This window comes from Camarhynchus parvulus, chromosome 6 (genome assembly GCF_901933205.1).
Source record: "Camarhynchus parvulus chromosome 6, STF_HiC, whole genome shotgun sequence".
NCBI lineage: Eukaryota > Metazoa > Chordata > Aves > Passeriformes > Thraupidae > Camarhynchus > Camarhynchus parvulus.
The window spans coordinates 21,624,797-21,646,172 of NC_044576.1; the positions used below are offsets into that span (position 1 = coordinate 21,624,797).

At 56.6% G+C, this 21,376-nt stretch overlaps 1 protein-coding gene across 1 annotated transcript in view; it reads left to right on the forward strand.

The window, feature by feature from the left end:
* The first annotated feature begins 7,305 nt into the window (after positions 1-7,305).
* Positions 7,306-21,376, forward strand: part of SLIT1 (slit guidance ligand 1) — a 59,918-nt gene continuing 45,847 nt past the window's right edge. The window contains exons 1-4 of the mRNA XM_030951177.1: positions 7,306-7,368; positions 19,421-19,492; positions 19,776-19,847; positions 20,496-20,567. Coding sequence (XP_030807037.1) covers positions 19,783-19,847; positions 20,496-20,567 — 137 coding nt within the window. The 5' untranslated portion in view covers positions 7,306-7,368; positions 19,421-19,492; positions 19,776-19,782. The remainder of the gene's footprint in view (positions 7,369-19,420; positions 19,493-19,775; positions 19,848-20,495; positions 20,568-21,376) is intronic.

The window sequence follows — 21,376 nt, forward strand, 5'->3', positions numbered from 1 at the left end:
CTCTCTGGCCCCATCCTTTCGCAGCCCAGCTTTGTTCCTGGGGAGTGCCCACACATGAGGAATGTGATGGGGATGTTTTGGGGCTCCTGTGCAAGGAGCTGCTGTCCCCGGCCATGCATCACAGGGTGAGGTTCAGATACTTCCCAGCTCCAGCCTTCAATTTTAGTCTGGGTCAGAGGGAGACAAGCTTTCCTTTCTCTGCTGAGTCACAGCTGGAGTGGTCATTTCTGTGGCCCCCTCCCCAGTTCCTCCTCTCCCAAGCTAAACCAGCTCCCCTGCCTTGCTGCTGGGGAAGATTTACAAATCCACCACCCAGCCCTCCCATGCAGGGCCTTACATGACATTAAGCTCATCTCCTTTTCCACTGGAGAGAATTGTGTCCCATTTGATGCTCTGCTTTTGGCTGAAGCTCCTGTGCCACTGGGAATTGTGATGAACAGAGGTGCCAGCCTGCCTTGGCCATCATGGCTGCATGTGACTTGATGTGTGCACTTGATATGGGGGTGTCTGTGTTGACCTGTGCTTCTTTTAGAGTTTGTTTCTTCCAACCTTTTCGCTTACAAAGCTTGAGCCTTGCGTCCCTGTGGAGGAGGATCTCAGTAACCTCTTGCACAGCAGGCTCTGGCTGCATTGTGCCTGTGCCCGGCCGTTCTGCAGCGGCAGCACAAGAGGGGGCTGGCAGCACACACTGCGGGACGGGACCCCCTGCCCGCCCGCAGCCCCGGGGGCCGCGCCAGATGTGCTGGGGACAGGCCTGGAGACGCCTGCTCCTTCCTCCCTGGCTACATCTGGCAGATGGAGGAGGACGGAGGCTGGGACTATAAATAAAGTGAACAAAAACTTAAAGAGCACTCAGAAGGCTGGGGAAGGATGTCCTCAAAAATCAGCTCTGCAGCTAGCCCCTAGCATGGTCCTCCAGCTCTAAGGAGAGTCCCTGCCTGCATCCAGGGCCAAGCAGAGCTGTCACAAGGCAAGCTGAACCCTTTCCCTCTCTTTTTCAAGTTATTTATAGTTACTGGCATCCTCTTGCCATTCTTCAGAGCCAGACCCTGGTAGTCAGTCCTTCAGGCTCATGCCTCTGGGGCTGGTGCTCCTTCTTGCAGAACATGCAGCCTGAAAGTTTGGCTTCTCTAGTGTGGAAATTTGGGTGATGGAGGCAAAGTGGATATGGAAGGAGTTCCCTGGTCCCAGGTTGAGCAGAATCTGACTTTCATTCTCTAGTAGCTTGTGACTCTGTGAGGGCTGGGGAAGGAGGAGCAAGGATGCAAAGACACATGCTCACAACTTTGGGACTGACAAGGCACAGAAAGGCCATCTGCAACTGTGGAAGCACAATGAGCCCAAGCGGGCATGGAGCTTATTGATCACAGCCCAGCATGGCACCAGCTGCCAGCTAGCCATAAATATGGAGCAGAAGCATGCTCGTCTGCACCCAGGTCATCTTCATCAACAAACCAGGACAGAGCCTCTGCCTCCCTCATCCATCAGGCTGAGGCACTGAGGCACTCCTTATTTCTCAGGTTAGATGTTTTCCCAGTCCAGGGATGTTAGTGCAATGGGGGGGTGAAAGGGCTTGGTGGGAACAAGCCCTGTTCCTCTAACAACAGAACACTGTCTCTGCTTACCCCGTGGCCAAGGTCATCAGCTGAGTCCTGAAAACCCACCTGCTCTTTCTGGGAGGCAGGGTTTTATGGCAGAGGAGCTGCAGTTTATGGCACCGTGGAGAAATATGTTGGATGTGCTTGGCAACAGCAAATGGAAAGTTAGTCTATTAAACAGTAAATTATCCCTCCAATGCATCTTCATTGAGGAGGGTTAATGAGTGGCTGCAGGCAGAGTGAGTGGGAAAGAGTGTGTGTGTGTGTATGCACAGCACGGATGTGGAACAATTGCTACATCTGGGGACCCTGGAGCCCCTGATCCAACAATAGCATTTCCATGTGCAAGGCGCTTCACAGACACCTCCTGGAGTGTGGTTTATTCAAACCAGCTTGCACTGCTCTGCCGAGCTCCCCGGCGGTCCGTGTGTCCAGCCGTGCTGGGAGCAGCATCTCCTCATTGCATCTGGGCTGCCTGCTGCAAATGTTCTCCTTGTGGGCTAGAGCTGGTTTGGGGAAGCCAGGCTGCAGGGCTCAGCCCCTCTGCTCAGCCACACCACAAAGCAGGGATGCAGTGCCTTGCAGACTGTCCCTCTCCTGCTGTTCCACAATGGAGCAAGGCAGTGAGACAGACTGCGTTCTCCCTACCTGGATGGTCCCTGTTGTGTTAGGCTGGGGCCAAATCCACCTGCCTGGGAGTCCTGGCACCTCCTGCATCATCTGAGAGCAGTCAGTGGATGCTGTTCCTTGCACTTGGTCCCAGTGGTGAAGATCAGCAGGCAGTAGAGCTGCCTGGCTCCTGCAGTCAGTGGGGCCACCTTCACAGAGCAGGGCTGGCCGTCTTTGGAGGGGGATGTTGGTGGTGTTCACAGGGCAACACCGGCAGTGTCTAGCAGGTGATGCTGGCTATGCTCACAGGGCAGTGCTGGCAGTTTGCAAGGCAGTGCTGGCCACAGTCACAGGGTGATGCTGTTTGTGAGGAAGGGCTTGTCCCTAGAAAGGCACAGGAAAGAGCACATCCCAGCCCTGCCTGCTGCTGCTGCTAACCAGGAGAGATTTACTGTTATCCCAGTGCCCCCAGCTGCCTGCACCACTCTATAATAAACCCATCAAGGGCATTGTCGTGCTGCAGGAGCCCAAGAGGTACCCTAATGGGGCTGACACACAGGCCTGCTCCCACACAATGCCTCGCTCTCCCAAGCCCACTGTGTCAGCCAGGACAAAGGCAGCCTGGCCTCCCAGCATGAGCCAAGCTGGCCAGGCATGACAGATGCGGCCCAGGACAGCCCAGCAGCGCACCCTGCACAAAATCTCTGGGGGACACTTAGAAGCTGAAGGTTGTGGCCACTCTGCTCCAACACGTCTCCAGCTGGGTCTTATGGCCACTGCTCCCCAGACAGGTGCTGCTGGTGGAAGGAAGGGCTCAAAGCACAGCCCCAGTGCAAGGGATGACAGATCCTGCACCTGGCAATGCTCCTCAGCAGGGAGGTTGGAGCAGGCGCCAGGCACCTGTGCTTGTGTTGGGTTTGTGTGGCAAGGCTTTGGTAGCAGGAGGACTTCTGTGAGAAGCTGCCAGAAGCTTCCTCCATGTCCAATGGAGCCAGTGCCAGTCAGCTTCAAGATGGATCGATCTCTGGCCAAGGCTGAGCCCATCAGTGATGGTGGTAGCAGCTCTGGGATAAAGTATGTAAGAAAGGGAAAAGTTTCTGCAGAACACCAGCAGCAGCTGTAGAGAAGAAAGAATATGTGAGAGGAACAACTCTGCAGACACAAAGGTCAGTGAAAGAAGAGGGGGTAGGGGTGTTCCAGGCACCAGAGCAGAGATTCCCCTGCAGCCCATGGTTAAGCCTAGGGTGAGGCAGGATGTAGCTCTGCAGCCCGTGGTGGAGCCCAGGGTGAGGCAGGATGTAGCTCTGCAGCCCGTGGTGGAGCCCAGGGTGAGGCAGGATGTAGCTCTGCAGCCCATGGAGGTCCACAGTGAAGCAGAGATTCACCTGCAGCCTGTGAAGGACCCCACAGCAGAGCCCAAGGGAGGAATGTGAGAAGTCCCTGTCCTGAGGAGGAAGAAACAGCAGAGATGAAGTGTGATGAACTGACCACAGCTCTCATTCTCCATCCTTTCATGTCACTGGTGGGGAGGAGTTAGAGAAAACTGGGAATGCAGCTGAGCCCAGGAAGATGAGAGGGATGGGGAAAAGTGTTTTTAAGATTAGATTTTATTTCTTATTATCCTACTCTGATCTGATGAATGATAAATTTAACCAATTTCCCCAAGTCAGGTCTGTTTTGCCCCTGTTGGTAACTGGTTATCTCTCCCTGGTCTTACCCTGGCCCATGAGCTTCTGATTATATTTCTCTCCCCTGGCCAGCTGAGGAGGGGAGGGACACAGTGGCTTTGTGGGGACCTGGTGTCCAGCCACAGCTAACCCACCAGAACCCTGCTGCCTGTGTTTTAAACACTTCTGCTCTGCAGCAGCCTGATCTTACCCTGAGAAAGGCTGAGCACTGCTGTGGACAGGTGACCGCAACAGCCCTGCTTCAAAGCGTGGTACAAATGAACCAGGGTGTGCTGCCCAAATCCAGGGTACAGGACACTGCCTTGAAGCCCAGGCATGCTGGAAGGTGCTATCATGGCACCCAGTGCCAGGCCAGCCCACAAGAGAACTAACAGGGGTGAGCTGTGACCTGTCCTGGGTGGGAGGAAATGCTGGGATGCTCCCCTGGGGGGCTTGGCTCCCAATTGGCAGCAATGTTTTGTTTGAAGCTTTGTAGCTGCTTCGCATCTCTTTGCACGACAGGTCTGGCGCGTACCCTGGAACCCTTCCCCAGATCTTCCCATGGAAACTCCTACAAAAAAAAGCTTCTGCTTCATTTTAACCAAACCCAGAGCCCATCAGACGATCCAGATGGTCTCTCTCTCTATCAAGCAGTTTGGCCCAAATCCCAGTGGCAGACGGCAGGACCAGGCCTCCCCTGATAAAGAAGTTTGGGGTTTATTTTTCTCCCTGCTCCTCATCCATATTCAAAGGAACCCTGGGATTTTCCCAGGCAGCTGTTGCTCTCTGAGGCCCACCCCATCAGGCTGCCTGGGTGACTTGGGATCACCCAAATGCACCAGGGGCTGAGGTCTGGGTACACAGCCTGTCCCCCCACTGCTGTCCTGGCTCAGCCCTTGCTGTGTTGGCAGCCCTGGAAGGGTGTTGCTCCTGCAGCTGGAGCAGATTTGAGGGGTCAGCCAGGGCTGGCAGCCCAGCTCAGTGGGATGCACCGTGGTGCTGGGGCATGGGGCACTGGCTGCATGGCAGGCAGAGGCCAAAGTCTCACAGAGAACAGCAGGAGCTGAGGTACCGACAGGAGAAAATGTGGATGTCAGCCTGAAATGGAGTTTTCAGCTTCCCAGTCCTCTACTCCCACTGGAACCAGGGCAGGTGTGGGGGGCTCCAGGCACGCCCTGCTGGCTCCTCCCTTTGCCAAGACCACAGCCCCGTGTCAGTGACTGGCTGTTGCTGCACCTCGACGCAGAGATGGACAGAACTTGCTTTTTCTGCAGATCACAAAGGTTTGCCTGGGGTGAGTGCTGCAAAAAAACGGAGGAAACAAGATCCCTCACTCCCTCCCACCTTCCTGCCAGCACCAGAGGTAAAGGGCAGGTTAGGGAGACCTGGTTCTGCTCTGCCAGCCAAGGGGTGAAGGGGAGTTTGTGAGGGAGGGCTGTCACAAGCATCACACTGATAGCAGCCTTTGGGGGGTACCAAGCCATTCTGAAACAACCTTCACCCCCCAAAATTCAGCCAAGGTCTACAGTTCAGACCCTTTCAGGTGCCATTGCCTCCAGGCTCTCCCTGTGAGCCCCAGGACAGGCCGCAGGGACACCTCTGCAGAAGCTGTGCCAGCAAGGGGTCGGCGCCCAGAGTCCTGGGAAGCAGCTCATCTTCCTTGCTGTCAGGGCTGCTGGGTAGCAACGAGGAACAAACCCCTTTCATCCATCTCAGGCACAGCTTCCTCCCGGGACTGGGGCCAGAGGAAGGAGATGTCACGAAAATGCAGACAGATGATGGGAGCCGGCATTTGGGATGGAAAAGAGCTGCTGATCTGGGCCAAGCGGGTGCAGCCCTGTGTGTGTGTGTGTGTGAGGTGGCCCTCACTGGGCAGGACCCCAGGCAGACACCTCCCTTTTGCCCTCATTAAGGAGCTTGTGGAGCTCCATGTGCAAAGGGCATTGATTTAAGAGACACTCCGGACCCTGGGACCTGCCACCATCCCTTTAAATATCCACCATGCCCTGCTGCACTGGGGTGTCCATGCTCACACACCACCCTCCCGCCGTGCTCCTACAGTGCAACAGGCTCCCATCTCCCCTCCTTCTCTGGATTTCCTCTCTGAGGAGGACATTTGTAGCAGTTGCTGCCAGAAGCCAGGGCTGCGTTGGAAACATCAAAATACCTGTTGGTTTTTTTAAAAGACCCAGCACTTCGAGCCATGGGGTTACAAGTGTTTCAGGTGTCATTAATAAAACAGGGGACCAGCTCTCCTGGTTACACCTTCCTGCCTTGCATTTGCAGGTCTCAGGGAAAAACAATGGAAGGCAATAAAATGAATGCAATGTTTGTGGGTTTGAGAAGTCAACTGTTTAGGATCAAAGTTATAAGATTTCTTGGCTTCACTTCCTTTTGCATTGAAGTAGGTGTATTTTGCCTTGTTCTTCCCTGTAGGTTAGCCCAAAAGACAGTTTGGTTATTTTATTTTTAAAGGTGTTCCTCTGGAATGGAAAACAACATAGCTAATGCCACAACCAGGACTTCAAGATTTGCTGTTTGTGCGTGGGGCAAATAGCAAAGCAGAGCTGCCACCCAAGTCCCTCCTGCAGGCTGGAGCGCTGAGCCGCGGGACTCCCGCTCAGGGGCCAGGCGCCATCCCGGGTGACAAGCGCCAGCCTGTCCTGTGCTCCCCGTGGGCTGCCAGGTCCCCGTGCCTCGCCCGGACTCTGTGGATGATGGGATGGGGTTTCGGGCTGCCAGGTGGGAGACAGGCCAAGGCTCCCTTAGGTACATCAGGGCATGCGAAAGCTCTTGGCACCCCCGAGGAGAGGAATGCGCTCTCTCTCTGCGGCCGCCTGGCTCCCCGGGGTGCCGCTGCCCGCCCCTCTCCCGGAGAACTCAGGCGCCCCGCAAACGCAGCCCCTGTCCCAGGTGGGGGCACCGATCCGAAGCCACCTTCCCGCACGGCCGGAGCGGTGCAGAGCCCCGACGGCTCCGCCGAGCGGGGTGCCCGTGCCCTGCCCGGCCGGGACCGCCGCTGCCTCGGCCGCCGCGGGTACCGGGGGCGCGGGGAGGGGCGCGGGCGGCGGCGGGGGGCCCGTCGGGGCGGGCAGGGCGGGAGGGAGGAGCCAGCGCGGGGGCTGAGCCTGGGCTGCGGGATGGGGCGGCAGTGAGGGTGGGCGGGTGTGCGCCGACGGGGCTCTCGCCCCGCAGCCGAGCCGAGCCGAGCCGCGTCGAGCCGAGCCGCGCTCCGCTCCTCTGCCCGGTGATGCGCGGCGGCCGCACCGCCTGACCCTGCTGCCCGCTGCCATGGCGGCCCCGACCCCCGGGCGGCCGGCGGGGGTCCCGGCGGGGCTGCGGGCCGCCGCCTGGCTGCTGGCGTGCGCCGCGCTGTGCCGGGGCCGCGCCGCCGCCTGCCCGCCGCTGTGCGCCTGCAGCGGCACCACGGTGGACTGCCACGGCTCGGCCCTGCGCGCCGTGCCCCGCAGCATCCCCCGCGGCACCGAGCGCCTGTGAGTACCGCCGGGCTTTGTCCGCCGCCGCCGGGCGTGCGGCGACGGGGGTGCGGGAGCCCGGCGGGGCGCCGGGGCCGGGGGCTTGTCCGAGGGCGTGAGGCCAAAAGCCCGCGGGGAGCGAGTGTCCCGCGGGGGTGCGGGACGCGCTCCGGAGCCTGAGCTCGGGAGTGCGTGCGGGAGCCCGTCCGGGGGTGCGTGTGGAAGGGGCTGTCCGTGGCGGGGGTGGGCAGCAGCCTGTCTGCGGTGTGTGCGAGTGCCCGCCGTGCCTGCTAAGGGCAGAACGCGTGCAAATGCCCGTGGGGCCACGGTCGGGACCGCCCAAAAGGTGCGAGTGCAAGAACCAGGTGGGGTGGGTGATGTGCGGTGTCCCGCTACGCCCGGGGGTTGTGTGTCTGTAAATTCCCGTCCAGAGGATACGTGTGCAAGGGCCTGTTGGGTGAGTTTGCATGCATCATCCCCTTCCTGAGGGAGGTGCAGTAGCCCGTCGAGGTGGAGAGCAGGGTGTGTGTGAGAGCCTGCTGGGGCAGGCTGTGTGTGTAGCCCTTTCTCTGTGTGAGGGTCGTGCAAGGGGTCCGGCATATGCAAGAGCCCGCGTGTGCCAGTCTTTGTGCAAGTATGTGCAGCGGGGTCGGGGTTGGAGCAGTACCCGAGGGAGTGGGCTGCTCGGGGGGCACTTGCGCTGGGGCAGCCCAGAATGGATTGCGTGTGTGGGTCCGTGAGCCCCATGGCACCCCGGCAGGTGTGTGGCCACCCCTCCAGCGACTTGTCGCAGGGTAGCTACACAGCCTGTTCAGGGGTTCTCTGAGGGCTTCTGTCACCCCAAGCCCCTACCTGTGCTGGGCACCCCTTTGTCCCCAGGAAGCTCTCCTGGGAGTGCTGCACATCGTGTTAGGATCAGGTCCCATTGCCCCAGCCCCTCTTGAGCTTCCCCCACGCTGTGACCAGCCTTTGGCCGTGCAGATCACCCATCGTGAGCCAGCTCATCCATCCTCCCCAGTCCCCTGTGGCTGCACCTCACTGCTCATCAAATCCCTTGCCACATCCTCAGGGGTGCTGGGAGGTGTTCCTGCCTTTCTTAGCCGGGCCCCCATGAGGAAGGTTTTTCTCTCGCAGTCAAGGTCCAGCCGGCTGTGTGGGTCCCGTGTTACCAGCTGAGCTCCCCGGAGCAGGAGAGGGCTCTGCTGCTGTGCCTGGCTGGGCAGGTTTGCCTGCCTGGGGTTCTGTGGCCAAGCAGGGAGAGCAGCATGAGCTGAACATGTCCAACCTGCTGCTGGCAGGAGGTTCCTGACGCGCAGGAACAGCAGGAGAGCAGGGCTGTCCCCAGCCTGTCCCCTCTGCTCAGTAGCAGCAGGTGCCCCATCCCAGTAGCTGCAATGGACCATAGTGGCACAGGAGCTGTCTGGCCCTGGGGCCAGGCTGCTCCCACATCCCCCTTGCAGCGCAGGGAAGTGTTGAGCTGCTGTCTCCTTGGGCAGCCACACGGTGCTCCTGTCCCTGTGCTGTGCTGTTTGCAGCTCCTGGAGTTTGACTGTGCCCTTTGCCTGCAGATGGGCCAAGACCCTGCAGGCAAGGACTGCATGCATGGACTGCAGAGAGCCTGGCAGCTGCCAGAGCTGCACCCAGCATGCAGCATCAAGAGCTCTGCAGGATACCACTTTAGAGGAGTTTTCTTTTCTCCCACCATAATTATCCTCATACAAATGATTATTACCCAGCACGGCAACCAGGCTGCTGTGATTGCCATCCCATAAACCAAGTTTATGAGGTCTGAGACAGGATCCCCCTTTCTGCTGTGCCCAGGGCAGAGGGAAGGTTTATGCATAGCCTGCACCAGCCCTTTTTGTCTCTTGGAGAGCTTAATGGGGTCCTTGGCATCAGCTCTCCATCCATGCACCTGGGTGCAGGGTCCTGGGGGAGGGTTGGCATCGAGTCCCCAGCTCTGCCCACATCCAGTCCCTTGCTCAGCACTGCTCAAATGAAGCAAGGCTGCAGTGAGCTAATGGAGGATGCCCTGTTGGGTGTCTCACTCCTGCTCTGGCAGGGCATCTCTCCTGCCCTGGAGGTGACTCCTGCTTGCTGTCTCCCATTCTGCCTCCCCTGACCTGGTCCTCCATGCCTGCTGCCATTCAGCAGCACTGGGTTTTCTGGATTTTAATGCAGCTGGTGGTGCCGGATCTTCTGTCTGGACTGAGCCAGACATGCTTGCTCTCTCGTGGGTGTTGTCTGCTGGATAACTACTTCCTGCTGTTTTGCACACCCATGCAGGTGCTGGAGGGTGTCTACACAGAGCAGATCTATCTCCTAGCAGTGAAATCCTGCTGTAGCAGCTCGTAAGCGAGTTTCAATTCCCTGTAAGCAGGCTGCAACCTTGCAGTCTGCAGCTTCTCAGTGTTCGATGGAGCAAGGTCAGCAGGCAGCCACAGGGGAGCCTGCAGCAGGGGCCGTGCCAGGACTTGCTCTCTCCAGGGGTCAGCTCTCCGTGGGCAGTCATCAACCTCTCACCAGTGCCCCCCACTGCATGCCTCTTTTCCCGAGCCCTGAGATGCACAGCACGAGCAATGCCAACCTCACCACGCATCCCACAGTGGCAGTGAGCAGGGATGTCCCTGCTGTTGAATTTCTTGCCTGTTGCATGCCAGTGCAGCGTTTAGAGCCTCCAGGCTTTCTCCAGCCTCCCACCTGGCTGAGCCCCATGGGTCAGCCCCTGGGCAGGGCAGCCAGGCCTGCTGGCATTGCCGTTGCGGGGACTCGGGCAGCAGCGTGCTGTGACGAGGTTTGTGCTCTGTTGCTTTTGCAATACAGCCTTTTCCTTTGAAGAACAGTGAATTACTTGCCTTGCAGAGCCGCTGCAACTTTGGGGAATCACGGGCTGGGGAAAAATTGGCTTATCTTCTGCTTCAGTTTGCCCTGTGATATCATCCTGGTGGATGCTGTGCTGTTGGTAGAGAGTAAGGGCTGCAGATGTGTCTAGGATGGACCATGACTGATGGTTGCATGGGGGGACACAGGACCCCTCTTCCCTTGTACCAGGGCACAGCACACTGATCCCTAAGTGCCTTTTAGTCTGCAACCCAACATAGATGGGGTTTGTGCACCTGCCCTCTGGCTGGATTGGGGCTGAGCAAGGTGGGAAGCAGCAAAGTCTCTGGGCACTTTTCACAAATGCCTGTGCTCCTGCCTACACTTCTGGCAAGCACAACAGAGGCCCGAAGGCTTTGTAGGCAGGATGAGGTGATAATCCTCCAGCACTACAGTGTTATCTGCTTCCAGGACTCCCTCTGGCTTCAACCACCAGAGAAGAGTTGTGGGAGAAGGTCACGAAAAACGATTCACTTCCCCATTTGCTTGCTTTTCTTTCTTTCTTCCTTTGAAAGTGTCTCTGAAGAGCAGACTGCCTTGTTGAGGAGGTGGATAGCTCTCCCCACGCCAGCAGGATCAGTGCAAATTTGCCACTGTCAAATGGCAGCTTCCAGCCCAGCTCTTTGCTTGTAGGGGATGAATTGGCTGTGATGGCGTGTCACTCTTTCCTGCTATTGAATTTTTTTGCTGACAGCTGAAAATTGCCCCACTTGCCCCTTTTGCCTCCTTTCTAATGAGCTGAACATCCCCCATCTCATTGGGGGCTGTGCTGTGTCCCTCCCTCCACGTGGAAGGCAGCAGAGTTGGGTTTGGGGGTCTCCATCACTGCACCCCTCTTCACTCTGGCTTTTCCTTTCCAGAGTCCCTGGCCTCAGCATTTAATGGGGCTTCTGTTTGCCTTGTTCCCAAACTTTGGGGGGTTTGCCTGTGCTGAAATGGGCCCCATGCAGTCTGTAGCCAGCCTGCCATCCCTCTGTCTGCATCGGTGGAGGGAAGGGGTGCTGAGCTACAGCCTTTGGGTGTGGGAGCCCCGTGCCAGGGTGGCTGCACCTGAAGCACTCCTGCATACTGCCCAACCATCCCCTGCCAAAATTCCAGCAGCAAGCTCTAGTTCAGAGCATGTTTAATCCATTCACCTGCATCTACCTCTCACCAGTTAATCAAAATGTCTTGCAGCAGCCAGGCTGGTGTATCACACCAGCACTCCTGCATTCCACTCCAGTTGCTGGGCTGCTTCTCCTTTCTGGGGCTTCAGGCAATGCTCCTTCCTAGGAAGCACCTTGAGGAAGTCAACCTGTCCCTTCCCTGAAGTGCCCAGGCAAGTTCCCAGTGAGCAGTCTGGTTGCAGAGGGTCTGTGCAGGCTCTGCAGAGCTCTGGAGCAGCATGCAGGACCTTGGTCCAGCCAGGGCAGTGCATGGCTGGCCCTGCAGCCCTCAGCTCTCAGGAGAGATAGCGCTGGGCACTGGGAGGATGCAGGCTGGCTTGGGAAGGTAGCCTGCCCAGCCCACTGCAGTGGCTTCCTTGGGAGCCTTCCTGGACAGAGGAAATTTGCAATTCTATTCCAATTTCTCCCTTCAGCTACGTCCAAGGCAGATGCTGTCTATATATTGCCATGGTAACGCTGCGTTCTCACTCTCTATGGAATTGCATGCTGGAAAAATATTAGTTTAAAAAACTATGTCGTGTTTGTATTGACTGAAGTGGAGGCTGATAGTGGAGGATCTATTGTCCCCTGGTTGGGAAAAGTCACCAGTAACAGGCAATAAAGCCAGGCAGATTGGCCTCTGGTGACCACTTCTCACCCCACACAGCAATTGCTTCCCTATAAACCCTTCCCTGGCTCTGTTTTATTGCATCCTTTAAAACAGATATTTTTGCCTTAAATGTGCTGCCACTTTGGCTCTCCAGAGTGATGCATTGTGCTAACAGCAATTCCTTGCTGCTGAGGTTGGAGCAAGGAAGGGGAGCTGTTTCCAGCTTTAATTGTGGGTCTCCCACAGGCACCTCCCAATGCTGTTGCTGCTGTGCCCAGGTCCCAGGGTGGGCTGGGCATGGTGGCCACGGTGCCAGCGCAGGGCAGCACACACAGAAACAGCTCAGTTACAGAAAGGGACTCCAACAGGATGTGCATTTGCTTGGAGTTTTATTCTCCCCTACTTCATTGTTTCCTATCAAAACTCTGGCTGGCAGAAGAGTGAGGCAGCTATAGAAGGCTAAGGATGCAGGAGGGACCCCCACAGGGCAGCAGAACCTGCAGCCTGGGGGAACAGAAGGGATTTGGGGTACCAGCAGGGTGGTGTGGACAGGGAAAGGTGTACAAGCCCATGACCTCCCACTGAAGAGGGGCTTCTCCTGTATCCTTGCTCTGATTTGCTCTCTGGCAGACGTGGAGGAGAGTACTGGAGCAGGACGGGCATGAGGGCAACCAAGGGAGCCTGTCTTTGTCTTGAGTCTGAGTCCTTCATGGTCCCCTGCCCACTCCAGAGGTACTTGGTGCTGCAGATGCATCCTCTTGGTCTTCATTGCTACTGAAATAACCTTTTATAAAACCTGAGAGGCACAGAGACGTTTCTGTGTGTTTTACTGAAAAGAGTAAAAAACACAGAGTTGTGTGTTAGCAAATGGCCCCATCCCAGGGGGTTCAGACCCAGATCACTGCTCCCTGGCAGGCTTCCAGTGCAAGGAGCTCCAGTGGCTGGCCCCTGTCCCCACTGCAGGGACAGCCAGGGATGGCAGGGGTAGGAGTGGGGAGAGGAGCAGAGGTTTTCCTGCTGTACAGCACCAGGATGCCAGTTAGCAATGGGGGCAGTAAGGATAGCCAGGTCCTTGGGGCCGTGGCACTGGTGGGAGTGAGAAGGAAATGGGGTGGGATGCGGGGACCTCTCCGTGGTGTTGGTGTGGGGTTGGCCCAAGGCTGTCCCCTCAAGAATCATCTCAGACCTCCCTGCTACATTCATGCTCTGAGGCTGTGCTGACTGCCTGCTTCCCCAGCATGCATTTTGGATGCACTTGCTGCTCAAAATAGCAGAGGCAAGTGTCCTATGGGGGAGAGAGGCTGCTAGAGGAGGAAGATCAGAAAAAGGGAAGATTAATTTTTAAAGCAATGCAGCCAAGGAACAGCCCTGGGCACCAAGAATGAGAGAGATGCAAGCTCCTGGCCCTGGATATTTCTTGGTTGGAGGAAGCCCTGCATCCCAAATGGGATGCTCCAGGAGACCCATCTGGTCTGGGATTGAGTAGGCATCTATAACTGAGCAGTTCAGGTGCACTTGTCCTCTCATCCCTGGTGTGAGCAGCTCCAGGAGGGATAAGCCAAAGAGGTTTTGCTGGGGGAGATGCAAAGTGGAACTCAATCCAATGAGTGGCAGGATGCAGCCTGAGGGCTGGGCAGCCTCCCCTGCCCTGGGAAGCAGAGGAGCTACAGAGCAGCCCTTCACCAGGCTACTCAGCACAGCATAAAAAGCCCAATTTTGTGGGTATCCCAGAAAATCTGTTCTCTTGGCTGAGTCTCAGTTTCCACGTTTGTGATACAGAAATGCCCTGCTGCCTTTTCTCTCTCCCGCTGGGGTTCAGGGAGGTTATTTATTAATTTTTAACCTGAAGGTGGTACACCACAATGCTGTGTGAGTGTAAAGCATTCCCTGACTGCGAGCAGCTAATGGCTGTGGCATGAAAGCCCCAGAGAGAAGTTAGGAGAACAGAAAGCCTTCGGATCCTCGCTGTTACTTGCATGATCGATGCTGTTTGTAATGCTTAAAGATCTGCCGTGATGCTAACCTGCTGTAGGGCCTTGTAAAAGCCTGCAGAGCCTCCTGTGCTGTGGGGCCATGGCTGTGCTTGGGGCTGGGGTCCCCTTTGGCTAAGGGCAGTGATTCCCAGATGAGCCCCAACAGCTGCTCTTGGCTCTGCTTGTTGGGCACCAGCAGGCAGCTGGTAGGGGTGGTGCTGGGTGAGTGACACCCTAAAGGGACTTCCATGTATCCCTCGGGCACCTTTCCTCTTCCTGAGGGGTCTGGTCAGAACAGGGATGGGATGGAAAAGGAGAAGAAGGTGCTGAGCCCCTTGTGCAGCTGTGTCAGCCCAGGATGTGTGTGACCAGTGTCCCCTCCCTGAGCAGTGGGCAGCAGCACCCTGTAATTCCCTGGTGCCTTGGAGGGGATGGAGTTAGCACCCAGCCATGGCCATATGGGCTCCAGAGAGTTGGTGAATGTGGTGCTGTGCTGGAGGGGACCAGCTCTTGCAGGACTGGGAAGGGTCTCTGCCTCACATTTCCTTGTTTGAGCAGCTCAGTGAGCCTGTGCTGGGGCTAAGTTACATTCAAGCAGCCGGGTGAAATCTTGAGAAGACTTGAAAAATGCAATAAAAGTGTAGGATGAAAGGTTGCAGCTGCTCCGTCCCCAGTGCTGAGCACAGGGGTCAGTCTGGAGTCTAAACCTCATCCGTGTTTCCATTAGCAGTCTGTGTGATGGGACACGAGCTGCTTCTGACAGTGGCAGATGCCACCAGGCTGGGGGAGATGCAGGAGGGCTGGAGAACGGGCTGAGGTTTCAGAGTGGTGAATGGGAGGAATGAGCTGACAAAAAGGAAGTTGTTGCCTGGGGACTCGGGGAAAGTGTTGGTGGGAGGCAATCACCAAAAGCACAGATGTGGAATGGGAGCACAAACAGAGCCCTGCAAGTCAGAGAGGCCCTGAGGGAGAGCTGTGCCCTTGGGCTGGGGGATTGCTGTGGGAAAGAGGCCTGCACGGGCAAGGGAGCAGCCAGATCTGTGCACCATGGTGGCCTGGGCAGGCAGAGATGGGGTTCATGTGCCATGGGAGGGGTTCAGGTCAGAGTTTTGATGATGGTCCTGGAGGCAGGAGCAGTGATGTGCTGGAATAAGGCGCAGGGTAATGTCAGTCCCTGTCCTTGAAGGAGCAGTGTGTGCATCTGCCTGGAATGATGGAGGGTGGCAGAGGTGCTGCTGTGGGGTGTGTGACCTTCCAGCCTTCATTTCTCTGCTTCCCTGATTATTATCTGACACTGCTGGCTCCAGCTGGGGTCAGGGCTCTGGGATGAGGGCTGTGGAGCTGCTGGGAGGGGATCCATGCCCTTAGGGGCCAGAGCTCTGAGGCAAGGGCAGGGAAGGCAGAGCAGTGAAGATCGTCCAGGGAGGGACAGATCTCATGGACAATACACGGACCAACCCCGCCGGGCACCAGGGCAGGGGCTGCCCTTGCAGCAGGCACCACAGGAGCACAGATCCTTCTCCACCAGCCCCTGCAGCCACTGCCCAGAGCTGTGGGCACCTGCTCTGTGCTGGCCCTGATGGGCCAGGGCACATTTTGGTGCTGGTGGGTACAAATGCAGGAATCCATCTCACAGACTTTCCCTCTGCATTCTTTAAAGCAGGATTCCAGGGAGCAGAGCAGTTAGGATTTCTGCCTCAGCAGGAGAGCAGAGCTGAGCTGAGCCACAAGGACAGGAGTCACATGTGTGCTGAATAGCTGATGCTTTGCAAGAGTAGGGATCCTGGGATTGCGCTGTCTGCTCCTTCCCGCTCCTGATAAATCAGTGTCCAGGGAAATATCATTCATGTTGGCTGTATTTAATAAATTAACTCTCAGCATTTGTGCTCTCTGAGGTTGTTACTGAGTTAGTGTAGCTCCAAACCCTGCAAAGGGAAAAGACACATCGGACCCCCTGGGAATGGATAAGCCATCCAAAGCTAGAAACCAAATATAAACCCAGACTATGCAAATCCAGTCTAACGAACCCTGCTGCAGCACAGACATCCCATCTGGGAGTGGGATGATCCACAAGCAATGTAGCAAAGGGACTGATTGTTTTAATGACTTTCCTCTTCCCAGGGAGAAATGGGAGGGGGGGTTCTGAAACTTGAGGGTTGCAAATGAAAATTTGCTGCCTCTCCATCAGCATTGTGAGATGTGGTGTGCTGGGAGGGCAGAGAAAGGCAGCCTGAATGAACTTGAGGATGCTTTCTGGTGTTAAATCCTTTGAATTAGCGAGGAAAGATCATGCCCTGTGTTTCTGCTTTCAAGTTATAGTCCAGAAATACAACCAATCTGCTGGGCAGCTCCCCAGACACATCAGTCCTTATTGAAGCTCTGCTGTGTGGAGCAGGGCAGAGTGTTTTGCTTCACTAGGAAAGGGCATGGAGGCAGTGGGTGAGCAGCTGAGCAGCAGGGATCCAGCTTTCTGGGCACTGCAGACTGTAATTTATCTCCATGAGGGACTGAAGGGGGTTCAGAGGGGAAAAATGTCATGAAGTTAAATGGCAGTGTTGCCTCGGCATCCTTACAAATAAGCTTTACCTGCTGTTCGTTCCCATCTGGGTTGCAAAGGCCATCATTTACCTGAACAAAGGCATGGAAGGATGCTGGGAGCAGTTGTCAGGGAGCACACAGAGCCAGTCCCTGAGGGAGGAGGAGTGTTAGGGGGCCCTGAGACACAGCCCCACTTGGGGATTGCCACCAGCCCCAGGGCTGAAGTTCCCGAGGATGCTCAGCAAGCACACAGGGAGCAGAGGCTGGGGTGGGCTGTGTGGGCAGCAGACGCCAGGGTAGCTGGTCCTAGCCAGGCTTTCTGGTGCTGCAGTCTTTGGGCTGCACTGTCCCAGATGCCTTGGAGAGAGGGCAGAGCCTGGCTTTGGCATGTGCAGGGACTGGCCATGTTTAGTCCGTGGCTTCCACGGCTCTTTGGTGTTTCTTCATGTTTCCATGCTCTGCCTGTGCTCTGCCTCTGGCTAAGGCTCTGGGATGCTGGGGCTCTGAGGACAGCAGCACCCTGGGGTCTAAGCCCTGCCTTTCAGGTTGGGCAGTTCTAAATCCAGCTCTCTGCTCTGTCCCTCTGCAGTACTGGAGATGTCTCAACTTCCAGTTACACATTGTACTGGAATTGTACTCTGGCTGCACAGCCAGAATAATGTTAGATATGTTTAAAGGAAGGTGACATGGGAGTCCTGCTGGGAACCCTCCCTCACAGGAGCTCGAATGGGTGCCATTACCTCCAGCTTGGTCCCTAGCATGGCCCTGTGGATCTTCCAGGCAATCTTCTTTGCCAAGGAACCTTTGGAGATTTGGAGAAAACCACTCCTGAGGCTGTGATTTCTCCCTGCCCTTAGCTGACTCCGGGGCTGTGGTCCATCAGGAGGTGGGCACACAGCTGTACATATCAAACGACCCCCTTTGGTGACAAATATCCCTAAAACGTGTGACACACCCCAGAGCTTGGTGCCTGGGATTTACAGCCTGACTGACCACGGCTTTTGCTCCCAGTGAGGGGGTCAGCTCCTTCTGATCTGGAGACCTGTCCCCAGCAGCCCGCTGTGCTCTCTGCGAGCCGCTCGGACTGGGAGCCGCGGCAGCCGTGGGGCTGCCGAGCCCAATTGTGGGTTTCAGTTTAATCACTGGGGCTGAGGAACCTCTATTCATTCCGGCTCGCATTCATCCGTGTCCTAGTAACGCTGCTCTCCCAACCTCCTTCCCAGCGCGGCGCACACGGCTGGATAATGGCAGGAGCCCGGCAATCTCGGGGCTGAATAGCGCTGTAATTACGGGGCTATAATGGCGAGCTGGAACTCATTAGCCATTATCAGCCGTTCCAGCAGGACAATGGCAGCACCCCGGGGTGCGCGGCTGCGCCGCCTGCACCCGCTGGCCCTACACGCTGCCCGGCGGCCCCGAGGCCAGCCCGCCGCTGACCTTGGCCCCCGCACGGCTGCAGAACCCGGTGGAGGGGAGCTTTGGCTCTGGGTGGGAATGATGGACTGTGTATTCAGCCAGCCGTGTGACGTGAGGCATTCCTGCTCCCTGCTCCCGCTGTCAGGGCTCAGGAAGTTACAGACCCCCACACCGTGGTGCTGCCCGAGCACCCCAAGCTGCTCCATGGTCGCACTTTCCTGTCTCTTTCCTTCCCTGGCTGCAGCAGCTCATCCTTCACCTGACTGACTTCTCCTCCTGTAGTTTATTTGCTTTCCCTTTGTTTGTTATGTCCGTGTTCAGTGCAGGCAGTGGGTCTCCAGCATGGGAGCCCTCCCTGGGCTCTGCCCTCACGTAGGCACCCTCCATGCCCAGCACATGCCTTGGGCAGGCTGGCTGATGGCAAGGAGCAAACGCTGCCGTGCTTTGTGATGTCTCCCGGAATAGGGGGCTGCACAGAGATCCCCAGCTCTGCAGACTGTGGGTCCCAGGGCTGATGGTCCTGCTTTTCCCACAGTAATCACACCCTGTAATGCAGAAAGGCACTGCAAAGCTGACTGCGAGGTGCAAATCTCTGCAGCTTCTGGCTTGATGTATTTTAAAGCAGGATAATCCTAGCAGGAGCATGCTGGAGAGCATGGCTGAGGAGATCTGGGGAAGGTGTAACCAGCAGGCTGGGAGCAGAGGTCCTGTGTGTCCAGCAGTGGGACACATGTCCTGCTGCTCGGCAGAGCCTGAGCAGGACCCAGGCCGTGGGTGGGTGTAGGTACCCCTTATTTCCACCAGCAGAATGAGCAAGGAGGGGCAGCATCTTCTTTCTGGCTGCATTGCCTGTCCCTGTGCTCACCCAGGGCTTTTGAAGGAGAGAGTGATGCCACAAAGCAGCTTGTCCTGTGCAAGCTTCTCTTGGCAGGTGAAACCCGAGTGTGGCTTATTCTCCAGGTAGAAGGTGTGAAATGGCTGTGCTCTGAACCGGTTGTGATGCAAGGATAATGGCAGGAGCCATTATCATGTAAGTGTCACTTACACTTGTAAGTGTCTTGCAGCTGGGTATTTGCAGGGATCCTGCTGTTCTGGGAACTTTTGTTTGTTTCTTGTTCCCCTTGCCTTCTCTAAACAACTCTGTGCGTTTGGGATGACCCTAGCAGGTGTTAGCTACATTTGCAGAAGGGGGTGACATGTATCCCAGGGGGGCATCTGGAACGGGAACAGGGAGGAGCCAGAGAGCCCCTTCCTCTTGTTGTCTTACGGTCCGTGAAAGATGCCAGCTTACACAGGCACAGCCAGCCAGACTTCTGTGTGCCCAGCACTGCTGGGCATTGAGGACGAAGGTCCTCTCTGGAGTCATTCCTGGTGAGAGGCCACAGAATTGCACCAGCCCCTACTGTCCTTTGGGCCCTGCCTGCCGTTTTGGGGAGGTACTGGGGAGGCCTAGTGCTTGGCTACCTCCTAAATGCTTCCGTGCTAATTTCTTCCTCTTCTCTCCGCAGGGAGCTCAATGGCAACAACATAACACGAATCAACAAGAATGACTTTGCCGGGCTGAAGCAGCTCCGTGTCCTGTGAGTTCCTGATGAGGGGCCAGATGCCCCCGCCTTGGTGGATATTGTGCTTGGTTTGTGGCCCCTCCTAGGGCTGCTGGAGTTAGTCTCTTTCTGTGGGCTTCAGCCAGCAGGGCTGGAGGGTATTGTGTTGGGCTGAGCCTGGTGGATTTCCAGCTGGGAGAGAGTGGGAAGGGTCTGGGTTGTGTTGAGGGGATAATGGGAGTGAGGTGCCCTGGGTCAAAAGAAGCAATGGGGGCACTGGGGACCACTTCTGCAGAAAGCTGACCCCTTCTCTCTGCAGGCAGCTGATGGAAAACCAGATCAGCGTGGTGGAGCGTGGGGCGTTTGATGACATGAAGGAGCTTGAGCGGCTGTGAGTGTCTGGTCATGGAGGGGGGTTGGTGAGGGGCTGCTGGATTTACTGCAGAGAGCATCCTTTCCTTTTTTCCTTAAACCCTGATGTATCGGTGCTGCCTGACTTCAAACAGCTTCTCTTCTGCGTGGCAGTGGTATTTTACAGTTTGGGAAGCACACCTATTTCTGTTTCTATAGATCTTAAAGTCCTTTCTGATGCTTTTGAAGCAAGGAGCAGGTTAAACACAAATGACTTTTGCTGTATCAGCTGTGTCCTGTGTGTTAGCAAGGGAGCTGTAAGTTCTGGTCCAGCACTCAGTAAAATAGCTCAGCAGTTTAAAAATCCCAAGCTGTTCGGGCAAATATGAGGAGCTGAGCGAGCAGCAGGTTAAGGGCGCAGTTAAGCAGCAGTCAGCAGTTAACAGCTTGGAGTCCTCTCTGCATGTAATTACAACATTGTGAGTGGGCCTATTAGTGCCCCGTGGTTGTCCCTGCCTGGGATTGTGGTGAGCAGGACGGGGCTGTCCTTGCCAGGTGGGATGCTCTGCTCTATTGGCCTCTCTGAGCGAGCCAAAGTACCCAGCTCTGCGTGGTGCATCCAGCTGGGCTGCAGATGGGGTCATTGCTTTGTACTCCCAACCCTGACCCTTTTCTTCTGTCCCTGCAGACGGCTGAACCGCAACCAGCTGCACACCCTGCCCGAGCTTCTCTTCCAGAACAACCAGGCGCTGTCGCGGCTGTAAGTGCCTTCTGTGCCTGCAGGGCTCCCCTGGGGACTGCTGTGGGTTCACCTGGGGGGCTGCCATGGCGTTTGGAGGGACACTGATGCCTCGGGAGGGTGCTGCTCCTGGGGGGGTGTGCTGGTGGCTACAGGTCTGTTGTCCCAGTGAGGGCTCTGGCAGGGGAATGCTCCCTGTTTCTGTGTGAGCCGACCGTGCAGCAAGGTGGGAAATGGGCTGTGACTTGCAGGGGACCTGAGACTGGCAGTGTTAAGGATGTCCTTGTAACACATGGGGATATGGGATGAGGTGCTGGCAGTCTTGGCTGGGTCTGACATCGCAGAGTTGAGCTGTGCCTGCACAGTGTCAGGTGGAGAGGTGCTGAGAGCTCCTCAGCCTCCTCCCTGGGTGTGGGTCACAGGCTTTGGAGCAGGGTTCCCTTACACACTAGCCCAGGTTCTCATGAAAGGAGGGTGAAAGAGGTCACTTTCCAGAGACCTCCATGGAGCACAGAGAGCCCCACAACCCTGCTCAAGAGCTGCCTTTCTGTAGGTGTCTGGAGAAGGAGGGGGAAGCTCTGTCTGGAGCAGATCCAGCCCTTCATGCCTGCTGCCCCCTCCTCACATCACTCTACATGTCCCCATCCCTGCCTGGCCCTCTGCACCTGCAGAAACAACTCCAGGGCCTGTCTCTTGCTGTGCAAGCCCCAGCTCCACAGATCTCTCTGCTCCTCCTCCCTCTGTGCAGCAGCAGGCTGCTTGGGGAGGGCTGCTGGGGTTTTGATAAATATTCTCTGTTCCATATTGGGTTTCCCTTGCCTGGGGCTGTT